General features: G+C 41.1%; 1 protein-coding gene across 2 annotated transcripts in view; it reads right to left on the bottom strand.

Moving 5' to 3' along the window:
- Nucleotides 1–12,578, bottom strand: part of LOC133576995 (pre-mRNA-processing factor 39) — a 55,075-nt gene that overhangs the window by 37,658 nt on the left and 4,839 nt on the right. For both annotated transcript variants that reach the window (XM_061930454.2, XM_061930455.1), the window contains exons 2-4: nucleotides 10,518–11,176; nucleotides 9,928–10,053; nucleotides 9,735–9,853 (exon numbers count right to left, since the gene is read on the bottom strand). In XM_061930454.2, coding sequence (XP_061786438.1) covers nucleotides 9,735–9,853; nucleotides 9,928–10,053; nucleotides 10,518–11,176 — 904 coding nt within the window. The remainder of the gene's footprint in view (nucleotides 1–9,734; nucleotides 9,854–9,927; nucleotides 10,054–10,517; nucleotides 11,177–12,578) is intronic.

Raw genomic sequence — 12,578 nt, 5'->3', positions numbered from 1 at the left:
ACAGAATGCTGGACGACAGCAAAGACTTACTGTGGAGCAAAGACAATGTGCATCCGAGCATGACATGACAATCAACAATGTCCCCACAAAGAAGGATGAAAACAACTGAAATATTCTTGATCGCTAAAACAAGGTACATGCGGGAAATATCGCTCAAAGGAAGACATGAAACTGCTACAGGAAAATACCAAAAAAAGAGAAAAAGCCACCAAAATAGGAGCGCAAGACAAGAACTAAAACACTACACACAGGAAAACAGCAAAAAAGTCAAAATAAGTCAGGGTGTGATGTGACAGGTGGTGACAGTACACCTACTTTGAGACAAGAGCTATAGTGACGCATGCTTGGTTATGCTTTAAAGTCATATCCAACAATTGCGACAACAACTTTTTACTGTCAACTGAGTTTCGTTTTGAGTGTGGTTTTCGTCCTGGTCGTGGAACTGTGGACCAGCTCTATACTCTCGGCAGGGTCCTTGAGGGTGCATGGGAGTTTGCCCAACCAGTCTACATGTGCTTTGTGGACTTGGAGAAGGCATTCGACCGTGTACCCCGGGAAGTCCTGTGGGGAGTGCTCAGAGAGTATGTGGTAACGGACTGTCTTATTGTGGCAGTTCGCTCCCTGTATGATCAGTGCCAGAGCTTGGTCCGCATTGCCGGCAGTAAGTCGGACACGTTTCCAGTGAGGGTTGGACTCCGCCAAGGCTGCCCTTTGTCACCGATTCTGTTCATAACCTTTATGGACAGAATTTCTAGGTGCAGTCAGGGCGTTGAGGGGATCTGGTTTGGTGGCTGCAGGATTAGGTCACTGCTATTTGCAGATGATGTGGTCCTGATGGCTTCATCTGGCCAAGATCTTCAGCTCTCACTGGATCGGTTCGCAGCCGAGTGTGAAGCGACTGGGATGGGAATCAGCACCTCCAAGTCCGAGTCCATGGTTCTCTCCCGGAAAAGGGTGGAGTGCCATCTCCGGGTTGGGGAGGAGATCTTGCCCCAAGTGGAGGAGTTCAAGTACCTCGGAGTCTTGTTCATGAGTGGGGGAAGAGTGGATCGTGAGATCGACAGGCGGATCGGTGCGGCGTCTTCAGTAATGCGGACGCTGTATCGATCCATTGTGGTGAAGAAGGAGCTGAGCCGGAAGGCAAAGCTCTCGATTTACCGGTCGATCTACGTTCCCATCCTCACCTATGGTCATGAGCTTTGGGTCATGACCGAAAGGACAAGATCACGGGTACAAGCGGCCGAAATGAGTTTCCTCCGCCGAGTGGCGGGGCTCTCCCTTAGAGATAGGGTGAGAAGCTCTGTCATTCGGGGGGAGCTCAAAGTAAAGCCGCTGCTCCTCCACACCGAGAGGAGCCAGATGAGGTGGTTCGGGCATCTGGTCAGGATGCCACCCGAACGCCTCCCTAGGAAGGTGTTTCGGGCACGTCCGACCGGTAGGAGGCCACGGGGAAGACCCAGGACACGCTGGGAAGACTATCTCTCCCGGCTGGCCTGGGAACGCCTCGGGATCCCCCGAGATGAGCTGGACGAAGTGGCTGGGGAGAGGGAAGTCTGGGCTTCCCTGCTTAAGCTGCTGCCCCCGCGACCCGACCTCGGATAAGCGGAAGAAGATGGATGGATGGAGTTTTGTTTTTTATGATGGTGTGCCTCCGGATTTTTCCAACGCAAAAAAAGTGCCTTGGCTCAAAAAAGGTTGAAAAACACTGGGCTAGATGATTAAATGAACAGCCAATCAGCATGCTAAATCCAACTATAACCTACATTCTTGTATGACAACAGAATGGCCAGCAGAACAGAAGGCAGAGGAAACTACACCTTTTCATTTAGTATTTGCTAGATGAACTTTACACATCACAAAAAAGGTCAATTCCGATCGCTAACGTTGTTAGCATGAATGAATGGGATTTAACATAGAGAAAATTAGCATCACGGCTAACGGAGAAATATTTTCGGTTCATTATGAGACTGTGGTGGTACATAAACCTAGCTAGCTAGAGATTTTGGCCCCAGAATCATTTAACAAGTACAGGAACAGCTAGCTAGCTTGAGTGGAAGTAGTCTACAGTCATACAGTAACAAGCAATTACACCTCTATTCAACTTAAATACCATAGATCAAATATATTTACCCCGGTAATATCATCAACACTTACCTGACTGGATGAAGTCCTTGGGCTCAAATACTAGTGTGGCCTCAATAGCCCTGCAGTAGTGTGAAGCATGCCGGGAATTATATGTGCATGTGATGGAAGAATGCACAGTACAGGGTTGAAATTCAACTGAATTTGCATGAAATCAGGTTGTTTTAGCTAATAATCATGCTGCAAGATCTAGCATGTTGCATTCAATGTTTATTCCCATTCATTCTCATGGAAAGTTTCCAACTTTGAAAATTCACGGAATTTTGCAACCCTACACAGTACACATGGCATCTGTAAAGCTCTACTTTTGTAGCATTTTCTAGCAACATTTCAACATCGGCTGGTTAAAAATTAGGAATTGGAAAAAGGTGCCTTGTCAAACAAAGTTTGTACGAATTTTGTACATAAAACAGCACATGATTGTAAATATTGTATTGACTCGCTTTGCTAACTTGCAAAAAAAAACATTTGAGGCACTTTTTCCCAGCGGCTCTCACTTGCATCTCTCCAGCTCGCTTGCTAATATAGGACAGAAATACTTATGAACCTGAAATCTCATATAAAACGTTATTACATAAGGTGGCAAGAAATCAATAATAAATAAAACTAAAGTATGTATTGGACAAAAAAAGTCACTCCATATTATGTACTGCTCACTAGTGTTACATATCTGACTTATTGTGTAGAAATATGGGAAATAACTACAAAAGTATACTTCAGTCACAAACTGTGTTCCAAAAGAGATCAGTTAAATAATACACAATGTTGGATATAGACAACATTCTAATACTTTGTTTATTCAATCAAAAATATTTAAATGTAACAACATAATGAATTGGAATTATGCACAAAGCAAACTATAACCTGCTAGTCAAGAATTCTTCTCAACACAAGAGGAGAAATATAACCTCAGAGAAAAATGTAACTTAAAACATTTGTATGCACGTACAACACTTAAAACCTTTAGTATATCAGTATGTGCAATTCAATTATGGAATGGATTAACACTCAAAAGTGTTTTTTTTACAAAACCATTTTAAACATTTTGAACGTATTGATAATCTTTTTCATCTCATAATATGAAATACTACCGGTACTTACTTTACGATTTATTATTATTAATTTGTTATTTATGGAGTAAATTGTGAAGAAATTGAGAACAGGAAGTGAACAAAAGTGTTAGCAATTGCTATGTAATGGAAAAGGGGTAGGATTAAATAAGCTCTGCTTCTTCCTACTCCTTTTCGAACATGTTGAAAAGAGAAACAGGAAATTGTGATGTATCATGTTGTAATTGTATGCATGTGTGATGTATCATGTTGTAATTGTATGCATGTGCGATGTATCATGTTGTAACTGTATACATGTGTGATGTATCATGTTGTAATTGTATGCATGTGTGATGTATCATGTTGTAATTGTATGCATGTGTGATGTATCATGTTGTAATTGTATGCATGTGTGATGTATCATGTTGTAATTGTATGCATGTGTGATGTATCATGTTGTAATTGTATGCATTTGTGATGTATCATGTTGTAATTGTATGCATGTGTGATGTATCATGTTGTATTTGTATGCATGTGTGATGTATCATGTTGTAATTGTATGTATGTGTGATGTATCATGTTGTAATTGTATGCATGTGTGATGTATCATGTTGGAATTGTATGCATGTGTTATCTATCATGTTGTAATTGTATGCATGTGTGATGTATCATGTTGTAATTGTATGCATTTGTGATGTATCATGTTGTAATTGTATGCATGTGTGATGTATCATGTTGTATTTGTATGCATGTGTGATGTATCATGTTGTAATTGTATGTATGTGTGATGTATCATGTTGTAATTGTATGCATGTGTGATGTATCATGTTGTAATTGTATACATGTGTGATGTATCATGTTGTCATTGTATACAAGTGTGATGTATCATGTTGTAATTGTATGCGTGTGTGATGTATCATGTTGTCATTGTATACAAGTGTGATGAATCATGTTGTACTTGTATGCAAGTGTGATGTATCATGTTGTAATTGTATACATGTGTGATGTATCATGTTGTAATTGTATACAAGTGTGATGTATCATGTTGTAATTGTATGCATGTGTGATGTATCATGTTGTAATTGTATGCATGTTCCAAATAAACTCAAACCATTAACCATAGGTTAATGGTTTGAGTTTAATTATAGTTGTCTTATATTCCCTAATATTCAATGACCCATCTTTTTCAGACTTTTTTCCAGTGAAAAAATAGTAGCACCTAGTGGCACCTGGTGGAACCTAGTGGAACCTAGTGGCACCTAATGGCACCTGGTGGCACCTGGTAGAACCTAGTGGCACATAGTAGCACCTAGTGGCACATAGTAGCACCTAGTGGCACCTGGTGGCACCTAGTGGCACCTAGTGGAACCTAGTGGCACCTAGTGGCACCTGGTGGCACCTGGTAGAACCTAGTAGCACCTAGTGGCACCTAGTGGCACCTGTCGGCCTCTGGACAGCCATCACAAGTTGCTACCAACTCCAACCTCCTACTCGGAATCTGTGGCTAGACATTATAAAGGAAATATGGACAATGGAGAAAATGACTCATATACTACATCTGAGGGAAGACCAGTTGAAGAAAAGATCATTGAAGTGGATAAATGATCTAGAAAAACATTTATTATACTTATGTTTGGTAAAGAAGCAACTGTTAGACAAAACTAGACTACTGGAAAGGTAAAAACATTTTTTATGTATGCTCCCAGAAACATATATCAATGTTGTTTGTTTATTTTTAGTGTTTTCCTTTTTTTTTGAACAAAATAAAATTGTATTTATTTATTTCTCTTAAGTTTTGCACTAGACTGACTAGGGCTGGACGATATGGATGAAAAAGTATATCTCGATATATTTTTACTCGGGATGTCCGATAATGGCTTTTTGCCGATATCCAATATTGTCCAACTCTTTAATCAACCGATACTGATGTATACAGTCGTGGAATTAACACATTATTATGCCTAATTTGGACAACCAGGTATGGTGAAGATAAAGTCCTTTTTTTTTTTTTAATTAATAAAATAAAATGAGATAAATAAATTAAAAACATTTTCTTGAATAAAAAAGAAAGTTAAACAATATAAAAACAGTTACATAGAAACTAGTAATGAATGAAAATGAGTAAAATGAACTGTTAAAGGTTAGTACTATTAGTGGACCAGCAGCACGCACAATCATGTGTGCTTACGGACTGTATTCCTTGCAGACTGTATTGATATATTTTGATATATAATGTAGGAACTAGGGATGTCCCGATCCGATATTTGGATCGGATCGGCCGCCGATATTTGCCAAAAAATGCGTATCGGCAAGGCATGGGAAAATGCCGATCCAGATCCAGTTAAAAAAAAAACTCCGCTCCGTGTTTTCCAACGCACCTATTTAAATAATACATTCCACTTTTCTGCTGCTCCCTACATTCCGTTCCGCATTTTCCAGCACACCTTCAACACATCCACAGGTCTGTGGATTCTCACGCAGTTGCTTTTAGCTGCTGGCATTACACGACAGGCTCTTCTCACTCTTTCCTGTGTCTCCCTCTCACAGACAGCAAGTGCACCTTCTTACACACGTCACATACTGTCACGTCATACGTCACATACTGTCACGTCATACGTCACATACGTATACGTCCTCCCCGAGCAGAGAGATAGCAGCATGGCTAACGTTAGCTGTGATGCTAGCGTAGCCGTGTGACCAACGTTCCCTCTAAGGTGCGCGCTTGTGCAATTGCGCACTGTTTAAGCGTCCTCTGCGCATAGCAATTATATGCCACGCACAAAATCAAATAAAAAAATAAGCGCATAACAATTTTCGACACACGGACACGACAGAGAAAACAGTTTTCGTCATCATTGTTCAAATATTGTGACGTCTGTCGAGACGCTTATCTCCATTCGGTGCCACACGCCCACACCATCAAAATGCCGAGGCAAACATTTCCATATCAACACCGTATGAAAAAATTAGTGATTTTTTTAGTTGTGATTTCCTTCTCTGCATGAAAGTTTAAAAGTAGCATATATTAATGCAGTATGAAGAAGAATGCTTTAATGTAGACATGCAAGCCTTGAAAGAAAATTTTGAAAATCAAGACGGTACATTTCCTGCAAATGGGTGCATTTCTACCCTATATTTTAACTTTAGATTTATTCTCATATCAAACTCTTTTGGCTGTCTTTTTGACACTTACATCCGGCGCCCCCCTCCACACCCCGGATTATAAATAACGTAAATAATTCAATGTGATTATCTTGTGTGATGACTGTATTATGATGATAGTATACAGGTAAAAGCCAGTAAATTAGAATATTTTGAAAAACTTGATTTATTTCAGTAATTGCATTCAAAAGGTGTAACTTGTACATTATATTTATTCATTGCACACAGACTGATGCATTCAAATGTTTATTTCATTTAATTTTGATGATTTGAAGTGGCAACAAATGAAAATCCAAAATTCCGTGTGTCACAAAATTAGAATATTACTTAAGGCTAATACAAAAAAGGGATTTTTAGAAATGTTGGCCAACTGAAAAGTATGAAAATGAAAAATATGAGCATGTACAATACTCAATACTTGGTTGGAGCTCCTTTTGCCTCAATTACTGCGTTAATGCGGCGTGGCATGGAGTCGATGAGTTTCTGGCACTGCTCAGGTGTTATGAGAGCCCAGGTTGCTCTGATAGTGGCCTTCAACTCTTCTGCGTTTTTGGGTCTGGCATTCTGCATCTTCCTTTTCACAATACCCCACAGATTTTCTATGGGGCTAAGGTCAGGGGAGTTGGCGGGCCAATTTAGAACAGAAATACCATGGTCCGTAAACCAGGCACGGGTAGATTTTGCGCTGTGTGCAGGCGCCAAGTCCTGTTGGAACTTGAAATCTCCATCTCCATAGAGCAGGTCAGCAGCAGGAAGCATGAAGTGCTCTAAAACTTGCTGGTAGACGGCTGCGTTGACCCTGGATCTCAGGAAACAGAGTGGACCGACACCAGCAGATGACATGGCACCCCAAACCATCACCCAACCATGCAAATTTTGCATTTCCTTTGGAAATCGAGGTCCCAGAGTCTGGAGGAAGACAGGAGAGGCACAGGATCCACGTTGCCTGAAGTCTAGTGTAAAGTTTCCACCATCAGTGATGGTTTGGGGTGCCATGTCATCTGCTGGTGTCGGTCCACTCTGTTTCCTGAGATCCAGGGTCAACGCAGCAGTCTACCAGCAAGTTTTAGAGCACTTCATGCTTCCTGCTGCTGACCTGCTCTATGGAGATGGAGATTTCAAGTTCCAACAGGACTTGGCGCCTGCACACAGCACAAAATCCACCCGTGCCTGGTTTACGGACCCTGGTATTTCTGTTCTAAATTGGCCCGCCAACTCCCCTGACCTTAGCCCCATAGAAAGTCTGTGGGGTATTGTGAAAAGGAAGATGCAGAATGCCAGACCCAAAAACGCAGAAGAGTTGAAGGCCACTATCAGAGCAACCTGGGCTCTCATAACACCTGAGCAGTGCCAGAAACTCATCGACTCCATGCCACGCCGCATTAACGCAGTAATTGAGGCAAAAGGAGCTCCAACCAATTATTGAGTATTGTACATGCTCATATTTTTCATTTTCATACTTTTCAGTTGGCCAACATTTCTAAAAATCCCTTTTTTGTATTAGCCTTAAGTAATATTCTAATTTTGTGACACACGGAATTTTGGATTTTCATTTGTTGCCACTTCAAATCATCAAAATTAAATGAAATAAACATTTGAATGCATCAGTCTGTGTGCAATGAATAAATATAATGTACAAGTTACACCTTTTGAATGCAATTACTGAAATAAATCAAGTTTTTCAAAATATTCTAATTTACTGGCTTTTACCTGTATATCTGATAGTATATATCTGTATCATGAATCAATTTATTAAGTGGACCCCGACTTAAACAAGTGGAAAAACTTATTCGGGTGTTACCATTTAGTGGTCAATTGTACGGAATATGTACTTCACTGTGCAACCTACTAATAAAAGTCTCAATCAATCAATCAAAACACATAGAATCATCATACTGATGTGATTATATGCATCAAGTGTTCATTCAAGGCTGAGGCAAAATATCGAGATATATATCGTGTATCGCAATATGGCCTTAAAATATCGCAATATTAAAAAAAGGCCATATCGCCCAGCCCTAGTTTAAATTATGCCATTTCTGTTTGTCATGTATAATTTTGTCTATTTTGTGTTTATCCTTGAATAAACAGGTCAGTTTCTTGTTACCAACCATTGTGTATTATTCAAACTCCCCTAATTCAGCTGGCTAGTTGTTATCAAGAGTACTAAAACCCTTTTCAACATGATTCTGACAACTAAGTAGGCTAAATAACTTTAAACTTTAATACATGCTCGGATAGGCCAGTATCGGTCAGTATCGGTATCGGTCAGTATCGGTATCGGATCGGAAGTGCAAAAAACAATATCGGTATCGGATCGGAAGTGCAAAAACCTGGATCGGGACATCCCTAGTAGGAACCACAATATTAATAACAGAAAGAAACAACCCTTTTGTGTGAATGAGTGTAAATGGGGGAGGGAGGTTTCTTGGGTTGGTGCTCTAATTGTAAGTGTATCTTGTGTTTTTTATGGTGATTTAATTTAAAAAAACGATACTGATAATAAAAAAAACGATACCGATAATTTCCGATATTACATTTTAAAGCATTTATCGGCCATCTCTAATTTTTACTTAAACTCCATATTCGATATACGGTATGTCTCCATATATTTTTCGGTGAAAGTATACATATAAAGATATTCATTTTTGAGCAATATTCAGTGAAATTGAAGTGAATGACAAGTGTATTGTAAACACTTGTATTAACCCAGTTAGTCAAGATGGGTATTAACAGCATAGAAAATAAACTGTTTAAGTAACACAAAATTACCGTACATAACATAAATAAAATGGAAAAATATTATTTATACGTAAAATAAATAACATAGCTGTGCAAATAATACAAAATGTACCAACTCAGATAAAAAAATAGATTTGCAGGCAGGCACTTTGTGGTTTCCCTTCCTGGTTCCATGACCCGCCCTATCTTGCCTCTGATTGGCCTGTCCCTAACCAATTATCATTATAGTAAACAACCAACCAATCATGGATGTTCTTATACTCTTGGAAGGAGGAAGGGGAGAGGTTTAGTAGCCCATGGAGGGGAAGAGGGCGAGAACAAGGAACACAACAAATAAGCGGCGTTTGGTCATTTTAACGTGAAATAAATTATATCGATATTACCTTAATTCATATCTTGTTAACAAAATATATCGATATATCTTACAAACTCCATATATCGCCCAGCCCTAAGTCTGACTAAGATATCCATTTTTTTGGGGCAAGTCTCTGTATTTTATTTCCTTCTAAATAGTCTAATAAAAAGTGAAAAGTAAAGAAAAATCACACCTAATGGATGTTTGGAACTCTCTGCAGTTGAGTATACAAACAGCCACCATGGGTAGGAAATAGTGCATGTTGTGCTTGTGCTGGCACGCACCTGCGCATACGCTGGGGTGACTCGGGCAGGCTCATGTCCAGCATTCCCAGCAGCAGGTTGATGTAGTGGATCCACAAGTCTACACTCAGAGGGATGGCCTGCAGACCCTGGACACACACCTGATGACACAAACAGCCTCTTGAAAATACGCCCGTGTGGTACAATCTGTGTTTGAAAACTGAAATCTCTTTACTTCCAGTGCTTTGTCGTTGTTACCAGCACGGCGCTCCAAGTCAGCATATTTCTTCCAGTAGCCGTAGCAGAGGGGATAGCGGGCCAGGAACGCCACCAGGGCTCTCCGAGACGCCGCAAAGTGGCGCTGAGAAGAAAGAAATTGTGTCTGACATTTTACAATGCTTTCATGTTTGTATGTTGTATGTATTTTATGTATTTTTGTACCTTGTTTTACTGTTGTACTTCGTTTTTACTGTTGTACCTTGTTTTTACTGTTGTACTTCGTTTTTACTGTTGTACCTTGTTTTTACTGTTGTACCTTGTTTTTACTGTTGTACCTTGTTTTTACTGTTGTACTTAGTTTTTACTGTTGTACCTTGTTTTTACTGTTGTACCTTGTTTTTACTGTTGTACCTTGTTTTTACTGTTGTACTTCATTTTTACTGTTGTACCTCGTTTTACTGTTGAACCTTGTTTTTAATGACTACTGCTGCAAATCAAATTGCCCCTCGGGGACAATAAAGATTTTCTAAGTCTAAGTCTAAGTCTAAGTACACGCTAAGAGATATAAACTCATGTGGGGTTGAAATGGAATGTTCCATGTTTCACCTCTTGTTCGCAGTATTTCAACAGGTTAGTCCAGCTGGAGAAGTCCTGGGGGATGCTGTGTGCAGCCTCCCACAGATCTTCAAAGTCTGCTGGCATGTCACCATCGTCCTCGTCCGCAGCTGGAGGACCTTCAGAGTCTGCTGGCATGTCACCATCGTCCTCGTCCGCAGCTGGAGAAAGACCTTCAGATTCTGCTGGCATGTCACCATCGTCCTGGTCCGCAGCTGGAGGACCTTCAGAGTCTGCTGGCATGTCACCATCGTCTTGGTCCGCAGCTGGAGGACCTTCAGAGTCTGCTGGCATGTCACCATCGTCCTCGTCCGCAGCTGGAGGACCTTCAGAGTCTGCTGGCATGTCACCATCGTCCTCGTCCGCAGCTGGAGGACCTTCAGAGTCTGCTGGCATGTCACCATCGTCCTCGTCCGCAGCTGGAGAAAGACCTTCAGATTCTGCTGGCATGTCACCATTGTCCTGGTCCACAGCTGGAGGACCTTCAGAGTCTGCTGGCATGTCACCATCGTCTTGGTCCGCAGCTGGAGGACCTTCAGAGTCTGCTGGAGAAAGACCGATGGGAAAACCATCTGGGTCTTCAGAGGACTCGGTGTTCTCATTTAACATCTCTGGAAGAGGTTTTGTGGGAACCTCTGCGACTTCCATGGCTGTAGAGAGGAATTAAAAAGGCACATCAATCCAGACTAAAGGACATTTGTCACTTTGACCTTCATGCCCACCATTCTGGGAGTGAAGCTAGCATGTTGTGTAGTCAGTACTCTACAGTGCTGCCATCTTCTCATTTAGAGCAGAAAAAAGTACTTGACTTTGTGAACCATACTGATACTAAGACCCAGGTTAAGTATTCTTTGTGAAAGTTAGAACTTTGGGTTCTAATTGACGGTGAATATATTTCAACTCCAGTTAGCCCAGTATGGCTCATCATGGCTGGTCCCTAACAAACAATCTCTGACTAGTCATGGCTGGTCCCTAACAAACAATCTCTAACTAGTCATGGCTGGTCCCTAACAATCTCTAACTAGTCGTGGCTGGTCCCTAACAAACAATCTCTAACTAGTTGTGGCTGGTCCCTTCTCTAACTAGTCGTGGCTGGTCCCTAACAAACAATCTCTAACTAGTTGTGGCTGGTCCCTAACAAAAAATCTCTAACTAGTCCTGGCTGGTCCCTAACAAACAATCTCTAACTAGTCATGGCTGGTTCCTAACAAACAATCTCTATCTAGTCATGGCTGGTCCCTAACAATCCCTAGATAGTCATGGCTGGTCCCTAACACACAATCTCTGACAACTCGTGGCTGGTCCCTGACAAACAATCTCTGGCTAGTCGTGGTTGGTCCCTAACAAACAATCTCTAACTAGTCATGGCTGGTCCCTAACAAACAATCTCTGACTAGTCATGGCTGGTCCCTAACAAACAATCTCTGACTAGTCGTGGCTGGTCCCTAACAAACAATCTCTAACTAGTCATGGCTGGTCCCTAACAAACAATCTCTGATTAGTCGTGGTTGGTCCCTAACAAACAATCTCTGACTAGTTGTGGCTGGTCCTAACAAACAATCTCTAACTAGTCATGGCTGGTCCCTAACAAACAATCTGACTAGTCGTGGCTGGTCCCTAACATACAATCTCTGACTAGTCATGGCTGGTCCCTAACAAACAATCTCTAACTAGTCATGGCTGGTTCCAAACAAACAATCTCTGACTAGTCATGGCTGGTCCCTAACAAACAATCTCTGACTAGTCGTGTTTGGTCTCTAACAAACAATCTCTGACTAGTCATGGCTGGTCCTTAACAAAAAATCTCTGACTAGTCGTGGTTGGTCCCTAACAAACAATCTCTGACTAGTCATGGCTGGTCCCTAACAAACAATCTCTAACTAGTCGTGGTTGGTCCCTAACAAACAATCTCTGACTAGTCATGGCTGGTCCCTAAATAACAATCTCTAACTAGTCATGGCTGGTCCTTAACAAACAATCTCTGACTAGTCGTGGCTGGTCCCTAAATAACAATCTCTGACTAGTCGTGGCTGGTCCTTAACAAACAATCTC

Source organism: Nerophis lumbriciformis, linkage group LG36 (assembly GCF_033978685.3).
Source record: "Nerophis lumbriciformis linkage group LG36, RoL_Nlum_v2.1, whole genome shotgun sequence".
In the NCBI taxonomy this organism is placed as follows: domain Eukaryota; kingdom Metazoa; phylum Chordata; class Actinopteri; order Syngnathiformes; family Syngnathidae; genus Nerophis; species Nerophis lumbriciformis.
This window is presented reverse-complemented; position numbering and strand designations above follow the sequence as displayed.